Consider the following 15304-nt stretch of genomic DNA (forward strand, 5'->3'; position numbering starts at 1 on the left):
TGAGGGCTCCCCTGAACCCAAAAACCACCAAATAACGTGCCTTGACATCTATAAATGACTCCATCTAGCAACAGCAGGATGCACATTCTTTTCAAGTGTACATGGAACATGGACGAAACTACACCATACTCTGATTCATAAAGCAAGTCCTCATAAATACAAAAAGATTCAAGTCATACAAAATATTTTTTTAACCACAGTAAAATTAAATCAGGAGTGAATAACTGAAAACCTTCTGGAAAAATGCAAAATATTTACAAACTAAATAACAAATTTCTAAATGATCAATAGGTCAAAAGAAAATCAAAAAGGAAATTAGAATTTTCAGCTTTATGAAAATGAAAACACAATGTATCAGAATTTGTGGTATGCCACTAAAACAATACTTAGAAGGAATTTAGAGCACTAAACACCTAGATTAGAAACAAAGAAGGGATCTGAGAGTTCAGCTTCTGTCTTGAGATACTAGAAAAATAGCAAATTTAAAAATATTACAAATTTGGTTCAGTGTACACTGCTCAGGTGATGAGTGCATCAAAATCTCACAAATCACCACTAAAAAAATTGCTCATGTAACCAAATACCACTTGTTCCCCAAAACGCTATGGAAATAACATTTTTAAAGTAAAAAATAAAGACCAAAATAAGCAAAGAAAATAAAGAGAAAAGAAGAATCAATTAAACAAAAGCAAATTTACAAACCACAAGAAAATAATAAAACCAAAAGCTGATTCTTTGAGAAGATCAATAAAATTGAAAAACCTCTAGCCAGACTAATCAAAAATCAGGATACAAAGAAAGAAAACATACATTTCAACAATAAGAAAGGTGATACCACTAGAGATCAAATATTTTCCCAGGGGGAGAGACAAGGCATGAAATCGCTTAGAAACTGTTTTTAAAGGAATTGATATTTGACACAAAGCACAGGGAGGTTCAAGACTAATGTAGTTCTCAAAAATAATGGAAGTTTTGGTGAAAAGCAAGTAAGAGACCAGTACATTCATTATAGGCATAAGTGAAACCACAGCCCAGCCTAGTATACCATTGAGAATAAAAAAAAGTAAGTGACAGTTAAAAAACAAAAAAAAAAAACACCTCCTGTGGTCAAAAGAAAACTAAAACACTAACCTCAAACCATCGCTGAAAATGAGCTGGAATTTAATTGTATTAGTCTTTGGAACAATTTAAGTCCCCAGGGCATTGTTTAAAACAATACAGAAATCCACCAGCAATTTGTGTAACCTATAGTGAGGTGTGATCAAGGAACCAGACAGAGTCCTGGAAAAACCGATGTCATCCCACAGTGACTGTGGATATGCCCAAAGCCACATTCTCCAAGGAGCAACATTTCAGGCTTTACAGTGTGTGTGTGTGAAGATGAGAACAGACTTCACTAAAATACTCCAGCAAATCACTAAATAAATAAACAAGTCTCAAGGGAGAGAGAATCAATGCCCTGAGTTGCTAGCATATATTACATGTGAGTTGCTACCATATATTATATTGAAGGTCTGGTTTCCAAAAATGCACAAAAAAATGAGACATTCAAAGAAAAAGAAGTGTGCCCCAAACACAGGGGGAAAAAGTAGGCAAGAGAAACTACCACTGAGAGAAAAGAGATGTCAGATTTAACAAAGACTTCAAAGTAGACAATATAAGTGCCCATCAATAGTGAACCAAATAAAGAAAATGTGAGATAGATAGATATCATGCAACACTACACTGCAATAAAAAAGAATGAAATCAAATCAATTAACATTATCCATCATATAGGCAGAACCAAAGACAAAACCACAAAATTATCTCAATAGATGCAGAAAAGGCCTTTTAATAAAATTCAAAATCCCTTCATGTTAAAAACCCTCAATAAACTACATATTGACGGAACATATCTCAAAATAAGAAGAGCTATTTATGACAAACCCACAGCCAATGTCAGATTGAATGAGAAAAAGCTGGAAGCATTCCCTTTGAAAACTGGTACGAGACAATGATGCCCTCTGTCACCACTCCTATTCAACATAGTACTGGGAGTTCTGGCCGGCCAGGGCAATCAGGCAAGAGAAAGAAATAAAGGCATTCAAATAGGAAGAGAAGAAGTCAAACTATCTGTTTGCAGATGACATGGTTGAATATCTAGAAAACTCTGTAGTCTCAGCCCAAAAACACCTTAAGCTGATAAGCAACTTCAACAAAGTCTCAGGATACAAAATCAATGTACAAAAATCACAAGCATTCCTCTATACCAACAACAGACAGAGAGCCAAATCATGAATGAACTCCCATTCACAATTGCTATGAAGAGAATAAAAGACCTAAGAATACAGCTAACAAAGGATGCAAAGGACCTCTTCAAGGGGAACTACAAACCACTGCTCAAGGAAATAAGCAAGGACACAAAGAAATGGAAAAAACAATTTTTCCAAAGAAGAATTAATATCATAAAAATGGCCATACCGACCACAGTAATTTATAGATTAAATGTTATTCCCATCAAACTATCATTGGCATTCTTCACCGAATTAGAAAAAGTACTTTAAATTTCATCTGGAATCAAAGAAGACCCTGTACAGCCAAGATAATCCTACGCCAAAAGAACAAAGCTAGAGGCATCATGCTACCTGACTTCAAACTATACTACAAGGCTACAGTAACCAAAACAGCATAGTACTGGTTCAGATAGATGAATGGAACAAAGCAGAGACCTCAGAAATAACATCATACATCCATAATCATCTGATCTTTTACAAACCTGACAAAAACAAGCAATGGGGAAAAGATACCCTATTCAATAATGGTGCTGGGAAAACTGGCTAGCCATATGCAGAAAACTGAAACTGGAACCCCTCCTTATACCTTATACAAAAATTATCTTAAGGTAGATTAAAGACTTACATGTACGGCCAGGCACGGTGGCTCAAGCCTGTAATCCCAGCACTTTGGGAGGCCAAGGCGGGTGGATCACGAGGTCAAGAGATCGAGACCATTCTGGTCAACATGATGAAACCCCGTTTCTACTAAAAATACAAAAAATTAGCTGGGCATGGTGGCGCGTGCCTGTAATCCCAGCTACTCCGGAGGCTGAGGCAGGAGAATTGCCTGAACCCAGGAGGCGGAGGTTGCAGTGAGCCGAGATCGCGCCATTGCACTCCAGCCTGGGTGAAAAGAGTGAAACTCCGTCTCAAAAAAAAAAAAAAAAAAGACTTACATGTAAAACCCAAAACTATAAAAACACTAGAAGAAAGCCTAGGCAATACCATTCAGGACATAGGTATGAGAAAATACTTCATGATAAAAACAAAAAGCAATTGCAACAAAAGTCGAAATTGACAAATGGAATCTTATTAAACTAAGGAGCTTCTATACAGCAAAAGAAACTATCATCACAGTGAACAGGCAAGCTACAGAATGGAAGAACATTTTTGTAATCTACCCACCTGACAAAGGTCTAATGTCCAGAATTTACAAGGAACTAAATTTAGAAGAAAAAAAAAAACAAACAACCTCATCAAAAAGTGGGCAAAGGATATGAACAGACAGTTCTCCAAAGAAGACATTTATAGAGCCAACAAACATATGAAAAAATGCTCAACATCACTTATCATTAGAGAAATGCAAATCCAAACCACAATGAGATATCATCTCATGCCAGTCAGAATGGCAATTATTAAAAAGTCAAGAAACAAGAGATGCTGGTATGGCTGTGGAGATACAGTAATGCTTTTATACTGTTAGTGAGACTGTAAATTAGTTCAACCATTGTGGAAGACGGTATGGTGATTCCTCAAGGATCTTGAACAAGAAATACCATTTGACTCAGCAATGCCATTACTGGGTATTACTCAAAGGAATATAAATCATTCTACTATAAAGACACATGCACACATATATTTACTTCAGCACTATTTACAATAGCAAAGACATGGAACCAACCCAAATGCCCATCAATGAAAGACTGGTTAAAGAAAACGTGGTACATATACACCATGGCATATTATGCAGTCATAAAAAGGAATGAGATCATGTCCTTTGCAGGGACATGGATGAAGCTAGAAGCCATCATCCTCAGCAAACTAACACAGGGAGAGAAAACCAATTATGCATGTTCTCACTCATAAGTGCGAGTTGATCAATGAGAACACATGGATACAGGGAGGGGAACAACATACACCAGTGCCTGTTGGTAGGTGGAGGGTGATGAGAGGGAACTTAGAGGGAAGTCAATAGGTACAGCTAATCCCCTGGCACATGTATACCTATGTAACAAACCTGCACCTTCTGCACATGTATCCTGGAATTTAAAGTAAAGTTTTTTAAAAAAGAAAGAAAAAAAATGAATTAAATCATGTCCTTGCAGCAACATGGATAGAGCTGGAGGCCATTATTCTAAGTGTATTAACACAGATACAGAAAACCAAATACCATATGTTCTCATTTACAAGTGGGAACTAAACTTTGGGTACACCTGGACATGAAGGTGGGAACAAGAGACACTGGGTACTACTGGTTGTGGTGGGGAGACAAAGAATGAAAAACTATTGCTGCTATGCTCACTAGCTGGGTACAGGATCATTCATACCCCAAACCTCCACATTATACAATACACCCATGTAACAAACATGAACGTGTGTCCCTTGAATCTAAAACGAAAGCTTAAATTATAAAAAAAAAGTAGCCAATATAAATATGTTCAACTAAAGAGAAATTAAAATCTGAATGAAGTAAAGCAAGGCATGATGAAAATATTTCATCAATACATAGTATCAATGAAGTGATAAAATCTAAAAGAAAATGCAAATTCTAGAAATTGAAAAACACAGTAAGTAACATGAAAAATTAACTACAGGGATCAACAGTAAACATGAACTGGCAAAACTCACAAAAAAATTGAAGACATCGATAGAGACTGTGTAACCTGAAGAATAAAGAAAAAAAACATTAAAATAAAAATGAACAGCACCTCAAAGTGATGTGGGATTCCATTAAGTCCATCAACGTATATGCAATGGGATAATAACAGTAGAAGGAAAGGAGCAGAAAACAATATTCAAAGATACAGTAGCTGAAAACTTCCTAAATTTCTTTTAAAAAATATTAATCTATATATCCTAAAAGACCCACAAACTCCAAAAATAAATGCAAAGAGATTCCACAAAGACACGTAAAGGTGCTAAAACTCAAAGAAAAACTTGACTTCAAATCTTGAAAGCAGCCAAAAGAAAAATGACGTATCATTTACAAGGGAAACTCAATAAGATTAACATTGATTTATCATCCAAAAAAATGGAGGATATCATATTCAAAGTGTTCAAAGAAAAACACTGTCAATCAAGAATCCAATTTCCATCAAAACTATCTTTCAAATAATGAAGGCAAAATACATTGTTAGATAAACAAAAACAGAGAATGTGTTGATGGAAGACACAGCTTTCATGAAATACTAAAGAGGTCCTTTAAGCTGAAAGCAAATGACACAAGACAATAAATCAATTTCAAGAACAAAAAGGACTGGTAAAGGTAATTATGTAATTATAAAACATGGTAAAAAATTCGTATTTCTTCCTCTCATAACTCCCTTCTCATAACTGATTTTAAAAGCAATTTATAAAACAACATGTATGTAATTGTATTCTTAGAACATTCAGAAATGTAATATAATTGCCAACAACAGCATAAAAGAGCCAATAAAAGAAAAGCTGTATTTGGCTTAAGAAAACAATACCAGATGGGAACTTAAATCCACAGAAACAAATGAATAGAACAAAAATGGTAAACAAGAAGATTCACATAACAAACTCTATAAATATATATTTGTAATAAAATATAAATATATAAATATGTTTTTATAAATTTATATATTTTCTCTTTTTTTATATTGTACGTTAGGTTCTGGGGTACATGTGCTGATCATGCAGGATTGTTGCATAGGTACATACTTGGCAAAGTGGTTTACTTCCATCTTCCACCATCCCCCTGTCACCTGTAACTGGCAGTTATCCCTCCCAGACTCCCCACCCCTATTGTCCCTCCCTTAGCATCCCCACCCACCAACCCCAGTGTGTAATGCTCCTCTCCCTGTGTCCGTGTGTACTCATTGTTCAACACCCACCTATGAGTGAGAAGATGCGGTGTTTGGTTTTCTGTTCTTGTGTCAGTTTGCTGAGAATGATGGTTTCCAGATTCATCCATGTCCCTACAAAAGACAAGAACTCATCCCTTTTTATGGCTGCATAGTATTCTATGGTGAATATGTGCCGCATTTTCTTTGTCCAGTCTATCATTGATGGGCATTTGGGTTGGCTCCATGTCTCTGCTATTGTAACCAGTGCCACAATGAACATACGTGTGCATATGACTTTATAATAGAATGATTTATAATCTTTTGGGTATATATCTAGTAATAGGATTGCTGGGTTAAATGGAATTTCTATTTCTAGATCCTTGAAGTATTGCCACACTGTCTTCCACAATGGTTGAACTAATTTACACTCCTACCGACAGCGTAAAAATGTTCCTATTTCTCCACATCCTCTTCAGCTTCTGTTGTCTCCTGATTTTTTAATGATCACCATTCTAACTGGCGTGAGGTGGTATATCAATGTGGTTTTGATTTGCATATCTCTAATAATCAGTCATGATGAGCATTTTTTCATATGTTTGCTGACCTCATAAATGTCTTCTTTTGAAAAGTGTCTGTTCATATTCTTCACCCACTTTTGAATGAGTTTGTTTGCTTTTTTCCTGTAAATCTGCTTTAGTTCTTTGTAGATGCTGGATATTAGGCCTTTGTTAGATGGGTGGATTGCAAAGATTTTTTCCCATTCAGTTGGATGCCAGTTCACTCTGATTGTTTCTTTTGCTGGGCAGAAACTGTTAAGTTTAATTAGATCCCATTTGCCTATTTTGGCTTTTGTTGCCATTGCTTTTGGTGTTTTAGTCATGAAATCATTGCTTATGCCTATGTCCCGAAAGGTTTTTAGTTTCTTTGCATTGGGTTAGAACATGTTACTTTAGCTCCGAGAATTTTGCTTCTGAAGCCTGCTTCTGTCAGTTGGTTGAACTCATTCTCCATCCGGATTTCTTCCCTTGCTGGTGAGGAGTTGTGATCCCTTGAAGGAGAAGAGGCATTTTGGTCTTTGGTGGTTTCATCCTTTTTGCACTGGTTTCTTACCATCTTCGTGGATTTATCTAGCTCTGATCTCAGGTTGCTGCTAGATGAGGTTGCTTGTCTGCCTGTCAAGGCGCTGCTGGGTTGCCAAGGACTCGGTCTGGTTGCTACATAGGCTTCCTGTGTCTTTTGTTTATCCAGGAAGATTAGGCCCACCTCTTTAATAGTGGATGCCCTTCCCTCCCTCGAGCTCAAGGTGCTGCTGGGTTTCCAAGGACTCAGTCTGGTTGCTACAAAGGCTTCTTGTGTCTTTTGTTTTCACAGGAAGATGAGGCCCACCTATTTAACGGCGAGTGCCCTTCCCCCTTGAGCTCAATTGTTCAGGGTTGAGGTCAAGCTGAGGTACTGGCTGCGGAACCCTCAAGTGAGAGGGCTTCAGCCTGCTGGGCTTTGTTGGGGAGGAACCCACCTAGACAGATCATCTGTCTCCCTGCTTTCAACTCCCTCCTAGGGGCAGGGGGGCAGTAGCTCAGTCTGTAGGGCTCTCCCGACCAGCTTTGCATCCACTTAGTTCTGTGCCAGCAATCCATGGTGCTGGCCCGGATTGTTATTCAACTCTGCACTTGTAACCCAGTGCTTGACCGGTGAAGATCCCCTATTTTGTGGGTTGCAGAGGCTTTGGGGGAAGCACTGCATCTGGACCGGGGCACTTTCTGGGTGAAGCAGTGCCCCTCCCAACCTCAGTTTTCCGTTTGGGCTATGCCAACTGTCTAACCAGTTCCATTGATATGAACCTGGTACCTCAGTTTAAGCTGCATAGATCTCTTGCTTTCTGCGTCTCCCTCACTAGGTGTTGTGCACCAGAGTTGTTTCTATTCAGCCATCTTGGATCCCGAGTCTGTATTTTTAATTTTTATTTCAATAGCTTTAGGGATACAAGTACTTTTCCCCCTCCAAGTCTCCAATGTCCATTATATCACTCTGTATGCCTTTGTGTACCCATGTTAGCTCCCACTTATATTAGAACAAGTGGTATTTGTTTTTCAATTCCTGAGTTACTTCACTTAAAGTAATGTTCTCCAATGCCATCCAAGTTGCTGCAAACAACATTATTTCATTCTTTTCTATGGCTGAAGATTATTTCATGGTACACACACACACACACACACACACATTTCCTTTATCCACTAACCAGTTGATGGTCACTTAGGTTGATTCCTTATCTTTCAATTGTGAATTGTGCTGCAACAAAGGTGTGCAGGTGACTTTTTGATACAGTGACTTCTTTTCTTCTGGGTAGATACCCAATAGTGGAATTGCAGGAATGAAGGGTAGTTCAATCTACTTTTAATACTTTGAGAAACCTCCACACTGTTTTCCACAGAGGTTGTACTAATTTACATTCCCACCAGCAGTATATAAGCATTCTCTTTTCACCACATGCATGCCAACATCTATTGTTTTTTTGATATTTCAATAATGGCCATTCTGATTGGAGTAAGGTGGTATCTCATTGTGGTTCTAATTTGTATTTCCCTGATGATTAGTGATGTTCAGCATTTTTTCATCCGTTTTTTGGCCATTTGTATATCTTCTTTTGAGAAATATCTATTCATGTCACCTGCCACTTTTTAATGGGATTTGTGATTTTCTTGCTGATTTGAGTTCCTTATAAATTCTGGATATCAGTCCTTTGCATAATTTGTAAATGGCTTCTCCCATTCTGCAGGTTGCCTGTTTACTGCCTGATTCTTCAGAAGCTTTTTAGTTTAATTAGGTCCCATGTATTTACTTTTGTTTTGCTGCATTTGCTTTTTGAGTCTTAGTCATAAATTATTTGCCCAGGCCAATGTCCAGAGAGTTCTTCCTAGATTTTCTTCTAGAATTTTTATGGCTTCAGGTCTTAGATTGAAGCCTTTAATCCATCTTGAGTTAATTTCTGTATATGGTGAGGTAAGAGGTAGGGATGCAGTATCATTATTCTAGGCAAATAATGTTGCTATCTAATTTTCCCAGCACCATTTATTAAATAGGATGTCCTTTCCCAAAATTTATATTTTTGTGTGCTTTTGTCAAAGATCAGTTGGTTTTAAGTATTTGGCTTTATTTTTGGGTTCTCTATTCTGCTCCATTGATCTATATGACTCCTAGATAAAGGAATTCAGTAAAGTTTTGAGTTACAAAATCAATGTACAGAATCTGCAGCACTACTGTACAACAATAATGACAAAGCTGAGAGTCAAATTAACTCCATCTCTTTTAGAATAGCTATAAAAATATAATATATAATAGATGATGCAAACAAATGGAAATACATCCCATGCTTATAGATTGAAAGAATCAATATTGTGGAAATGAGACCACAATGCCCAAAGCAATCTACATATTTAGTGTAATTCCTATCAAAATATCAAGATCATTTTTCACAGAATTAGAAAAAACAATTCTAAAATTCATATGGAACCAAAAAAGAAGAAATCCTGAACAAAAAGAACAATCTGAAGGCATCATGTTATCTAACTTCAAATCATACTACAAAGCTATAGTAACCAAAACAGCATGTTACTGGATTAAAAACCATATAAATTTATATATAAAGTAACAATGTCCTATTAAGTTTGCAGCACACAGTGTTGTGATATGTACGCTAATAATAGAACAAAAGGGGAAAGGGAACAGAGCAAAAAGGGAATTCAGCATAATCTACTGGAATTCAGTTAGCTTAAATCTGAAGTGAATCCAGTAAGTTAAGATGTATATGGTAAGCCCTAGAATAATCACTAAAAAATAACTCATAAAAATATAGTGAATAATTAATATTATTAAAATGGCCATACCTCCCAAAGCAATCTATAGATTTAATGCATTCGGTATGAAAATGCCAAGGACATGCTTCACATAAATAGAAAACTCAACCATAAAATTCATATAGGACCACAAAAGACCACAAACAGCCAATGCAACCCTGAGCAAAAAGAACGAAGCTGAAGGCATCACACTACCTGACATCAAAATATACTAAAAGGCTATAGTAACTATTAATAAAACAGTATGGTTTTGGCATAAAAGCTGACACAGAGACCAATGGAACATAATAGAAAGTCCAGAAATAAATTCACACACCTATGACCAACTAATTTCAACAAAAGTACCAAGAATACACACTGGGAAAAAAGACAGTCTCTTCAATGAACAGCACTGGGAAAAACAGCCACATGCAGAAGAATGAGACTGGACCCCTACCTCTCACAATATACAAAAGTCAATTCAAAATTGATTGCACACTTAAATATAAAACCTGAAACTATGAAACTAGAAGAAAACAAAGGGAAAGTACTTTATGACAATGAGATGGGCAGGGATTTTTTTAAATAAGACCTCAAAAGCAAAGACAAAAAAAGCAAAAATAGACTGAGGCGATTACATCAAAATGAAAAGCTTTTGCACACAAAATAAACAAAGTAAAGCAGACAGCCTACAAAATGGGAGGAAGTATTTCCAAATTCTACATCAGACAAGGGGTTAATATCTAAACTACATGAAGAACTTAAACAACAAGAACAAAAACAAAATAGCCCAATTTAAAATTAGGCAAAAGACTGTAATAGACATTTCTCAGAAGAAGACAATACAGATGGCCAACAGGTACATGAAAAAATATTCAACATCACTAATCATCAGGGAAATGCAAATCAAATGGGGATACCACCTCTCTTTACTTAGAATGACTATTATCAAAAAGACAAAAGAAAACAAGTGTTGGTAAGCATGCAGAAAAAAAAAATACTTAATGTTGATGGGGTTGTAAATTGGTATAGTCACTATAACAAACAGTGTGGAGATTCCTAAAAAGTTAAAAATAGGCAGGGCACAAGGTGGCTCGCACTCATAATCCCAGTACTTTGGGAGGCTTAGGCAGGCAGATCAGATCACGTGACGTCAGGAGTTTGAGAGCAGCCTGGCCAACATGGTAAAACCTGTCTATACTAAAAATACAAAAATGAACTGGGTGTGGTGACAGGCACCTGTAATCCCAGACACTCGGGAAGCTGAGGCAGAAGAATCACTTGAACCTAGGAGGCAGAGGTTGCAGTAAACCGAGATTGCGCTGCTGCACTCCACCCTGGGAGTACAGAGACTCTGTCTCAAAAAAATTAAAATAAAAAGTAAATTAAAAGTAGAGCTACCACATGATCCAGTAATCTCACTACTGTGCATGTATCCCCCCAAAATAAAATATGTATGTTGAGGAGGTATCTGCACTCCCATATATATTAAAACACTATTTACAATAGCCAATATATGGAATCAACCCAAGTGTTCAAAAATGAATGCATGAATAAAGATAATGTGGTATATATGCACAATGGAGTATTATTTCAGTCATAAAAAGAATGAAATCCTGATATTTGCAACAACATGGAGAAAGATGGAGGATATCACGTTAAGTGAAATAAGCCAGACACAAGACAACAAATACCTCATGGTCGCACTTACATGTTGAATTAAAAAAAAAAACAGTTGCTATCACAGATGCAGAGAGTAGAACGCTGGTTACCAGACACTGGGGTGGGGCTGGGAAGGGGAGGATAAGAAGAGGTTGGTCAATAGATACAAAGTAACTATTATATAGAAGAATAAGTTCTGGTGTTTTATTGCACAGTAGGGTGAGGATGGCTAACAGTAAGGTTTTGTGTACTACAAAATGGCTAGAAGAGAGGCTTTTGAATGCTGTCATCATAAAGAAATGATAAATTCATGAGGTGATGGGCATATCCTGATTTGATCATTTTATCATATACATGTAGTATCAAAACATCAAATTGTACCTTGCATTAATAAAAAATAAAAATATAACAAAGTTGAGGTACTCACATTTCCTGATTTCAAAATTTACCAGACAGCTACAGTAATTAAGACAGTGTGGTGCTCACATTAGAAAAAATATATAGGCCAAATAAAATTGAGGTTCCAGAAATAAACCCTCAAATTTACTGTCAACTGCTTTTTAACAACGATGCTAGGACAATTCAATGAAGAAAGAACAGTATTTTCAGAAAAATAGTTCAGGACAACTGGACATCAAAATGCAAAATAATCAAGTTGGACCCACAGCTAATCCTAGTTAAGAAAGAAAATGGACCAAAAACCTAAATTTAAGATTTTAAACTCTAAAACTCGTAAAAGAATACACATATATAAATCTTCAGAACCTTGAATTAAGCAATAGTTTCTTAGATATGACACCAAAAGCACAAGAAACAAACAAACAAAAAAAACAAAATGGACTTCATCACTATTTAAAACTTTCTTTAATTCAGAGTACAATTAAGAAAATGAAAGACAACCCATACAATGGTTAAACATTATTTAAAATGGTTAAAAATTATATTTCTGATAAGGAGTTTTTATATAGAATGGAAAACACTTAAGACTGAATAATAAAAACACAAATACCCCAATTTAAAAATGGGCAGATTTAAACAGACATTTCCCCAAAGAAGATACACTGGCCAATAAGCACAAGAAAAGATCCCCACATCATTAGTATCTAGGAAAATGTAAATAAAACTACAATAACATGGCATTTCACATCCACTAGCATGACTATAATCAAAAGCTCCGACAATAAGAACTGTTGGGGAGGATGTGAAGAATTGTAATCTTCATAAACTACTGGTGGCAATCTAAAATGGTACAATAACTTTGGAAAACAATTTGGTGGTTCCTCAAAATTTTAAACACAGAGTTACCATGTGACCCAGCAATTCCACTCCTGCATATATACACAAGTGAAGTGAAAACACGTCCACAGAAAAATGTGTACACATATGCTAATCCATACCATTATTCATAACAGCCATGACAGGACTCAAGACACACTACCCCCAAATATTTTAAAGTGAAGAAATCTGAGAAAAATGCAGAAGTAGAAAGGTTACTCTCTGACCTTCTCCTTTCTCCTCTGAAGCAGGTCATAAGACCCTCATTCAACAGGTGCTCTCCTTATATCCTTTATCTCTGAAGACAGTTTCTGGTGAAGATGAGATGCCTACTTACTCTAACAGCCTACAAATGAGATCCTGAGACACTGACAAAAAGCTAGCAGAAAAGTAAGAATTCTCACAAAGGCCTGCTCTTCTGGATCTCTGCCTTAAGTACCCGATCAAGAGAAGACAATTGAAAAAGAAAAAAAACTTCTCATCCCATACTCTCCAGATTCAGATTCACAGAAGGAAACATTTGTTTGGTTTGTGACTCTTGTATAAATTTAGTTTGGGGTACTCATTACCTGTAGATCCCTTCCCTCCTAGGGTCAGCTATTGCTTTCCTATTTTTCTCATTTTGTATACTGAGAACCTGGCTTGACTTCCCACCCGTTGGAGATGTGTGAGATGTCAGTTTTGTGTATGAAGGCAGCCAACTTCAAGTTGGGGGCCCAAGAATACAGCCAGACAAAAATGTGACTTGCCCTCCATTTACAGCTAGCTTACCAACTATTACCAACTCTGACAGGGAGTTGGGAGTAGGGAGACTATCTGGGTCTTTCTTTTGACTATCCTTGGAATGGTTCTAGGTCTTTGGAGGATCGCTTCTCAGCTTTTTGGCTGTGATCAAGTGTAGATCTTGGGAGGGCTGCATCTTTTTATACCCTCTTTCAAGGATTCTCTTCATCCATGGTAAGACATAAAAGGCTTATTGGTTTGGGTTATGAGTCACTTAATGGATACCCTTGGTTTAAAAAGCTCAATACTGCCAGGAATATTTACTGTTTTTCTAGTTCAAACCTGATAGTAGGATACTTTGAGGCCACTCTGTTCTCTGTTTTGTATCTTGCTTCTCCCACAGGAACTTAATTGCTAGAAATCCCTCTTCACAAAGCTCTGCTGACTATATGTACTTCCTATTCCGTCCACTTCCTTCTTGTTGGAACTTCATTGACCTCTTTGGGAAGCTTGAGATCTCCCTAAACTGGTACCTCTAAGACTTCTCCTCTCCATTTGCTTCTGCTTCTCCTTCCACCTTTTCTTACTTTCATTCTTTCATTCAGTTCCCCTGAATCCTTGATATGTCCACTTTCAAGCCCCAACCTCCTCCCATGCCTCTGTCCCACCTGTTAGACCTATTCCCTTCCTACTCCAGCCCCTCAATCACTTGAATTTTAAGCCCCTTGCTCTCAACAGACTTAAAGTCTTCCCAAAACAACCTGAGACTGAAAAAAAAAGCCTCCATAGGCCGGGCGTGGTGGCTCACACCTGTAATCCCAGCACTTTGGGAGGCCAAGGCAGGTGAATCATGAGGTCAAGAGATGGAGACCATCCTGGTCAACATGGTGAAACCCCATCTCTACTAAAAATACAAAAAATTAGCTGGGCACGGTGGCGCATGCCTGTAATCCCAGCTACTCAGGAGGCTGAGGCAGGAGAATTGCCTGAACCCAGGAGGCGGAGGTTGCGGTGAGCCGAGATCGCGCCATTGCACTCCAGCCTGGGTAACGAGAGCGAAACTCCGTCTCAAAAAAAATAAAAAAATATAAAAAATTTTAAAAAGCCTCCATAAGATTACATGTCAGGGCAAAACATATCAGGGCAAAACAACCTGAGATGAAAAAAGCTACAGCCTCTGTAAGATTATGTATCAGGGCAAGGGAAGGTGTGAAGGTTTTCTCCACAAATACTGATAAACAGGTAATCTTAATTTTGTCCCAAATGCCAGAAACAAAGTGGAGAAAAGATGAGAGATGACTATTTTGTATAAATCAGTGAGCTGTGTTGCTATGCTTTACTCACTCATGGCTAAAATTTTTTAAATGAAAATCATAAGATCTTGGCATCTGTCTGTATGGTTATGTATTTATATCTACAAAAAGGTGTTGAGTTTGTATTATGTTATTTTTCCAATAGTAAAGAAGTGACTTAACCCAATAGCAACAACAAAAGCTTACCATGGTTTCAATGATGATGGTGAGGTTCCCTAAGCCATCAGTTAGAGCTACGTAACTTCCTCCTTTCTCTAAATGGCCAACTGTCTTCAGGTAATACCATCCAGGTTGAGTAAACTGAGTGGTATGAGCTATAGAAAAATAGAAAGACCCAAATAAGATAAAAATGGTAATAACAGTGTTTCTTTAAAAGAAAAAAAAGCTGGATATCAATTTGAGTCTGATTGATTCTAACAAGCTATTTTCATGTT

At 37.0% G+C, this 15304-nt stretch overlaps 1 protein-coding gene across 10 annotated transcripts in view; it reads right to left on the bottom strand.

Annotated features, from left to right (window-relative positions):
- GALC (galactosylceramidase) overlaps nucleotides 1–15304 on the bottom strand; it is a 64833-nt gene that overhangs the window by 19267 nt on the left and 30262 nt on the right. For all 10 annotated transcript variants that reach the window (XM_078335569.1, XM_078335566.1, XM_078335568.1 and 7 more), the window contains one exon: nucleotides 15057–15184. In XM_078335569.1, coding sequence (XP_078191695.1) covers nucleotides 15057–15184 — 128 coding nt within the window. The remainder of the gene's footprint in view (nucleotides 1–15056; nucleotides 15185–15304) is intronic.

This window comes from Callithrix jacchus, chromosome 8, assembly GCF_049354715.1.
Source record: "Callithrix jacchus isolate 240 chromosome 8, calJac240_pri, whole genome shotgun sequence".
NCBI lineage: Eukaryota > Metazoa > Chordata > Mammalia > Primates > Cebidae > Callithrix > Callithrix jacchus.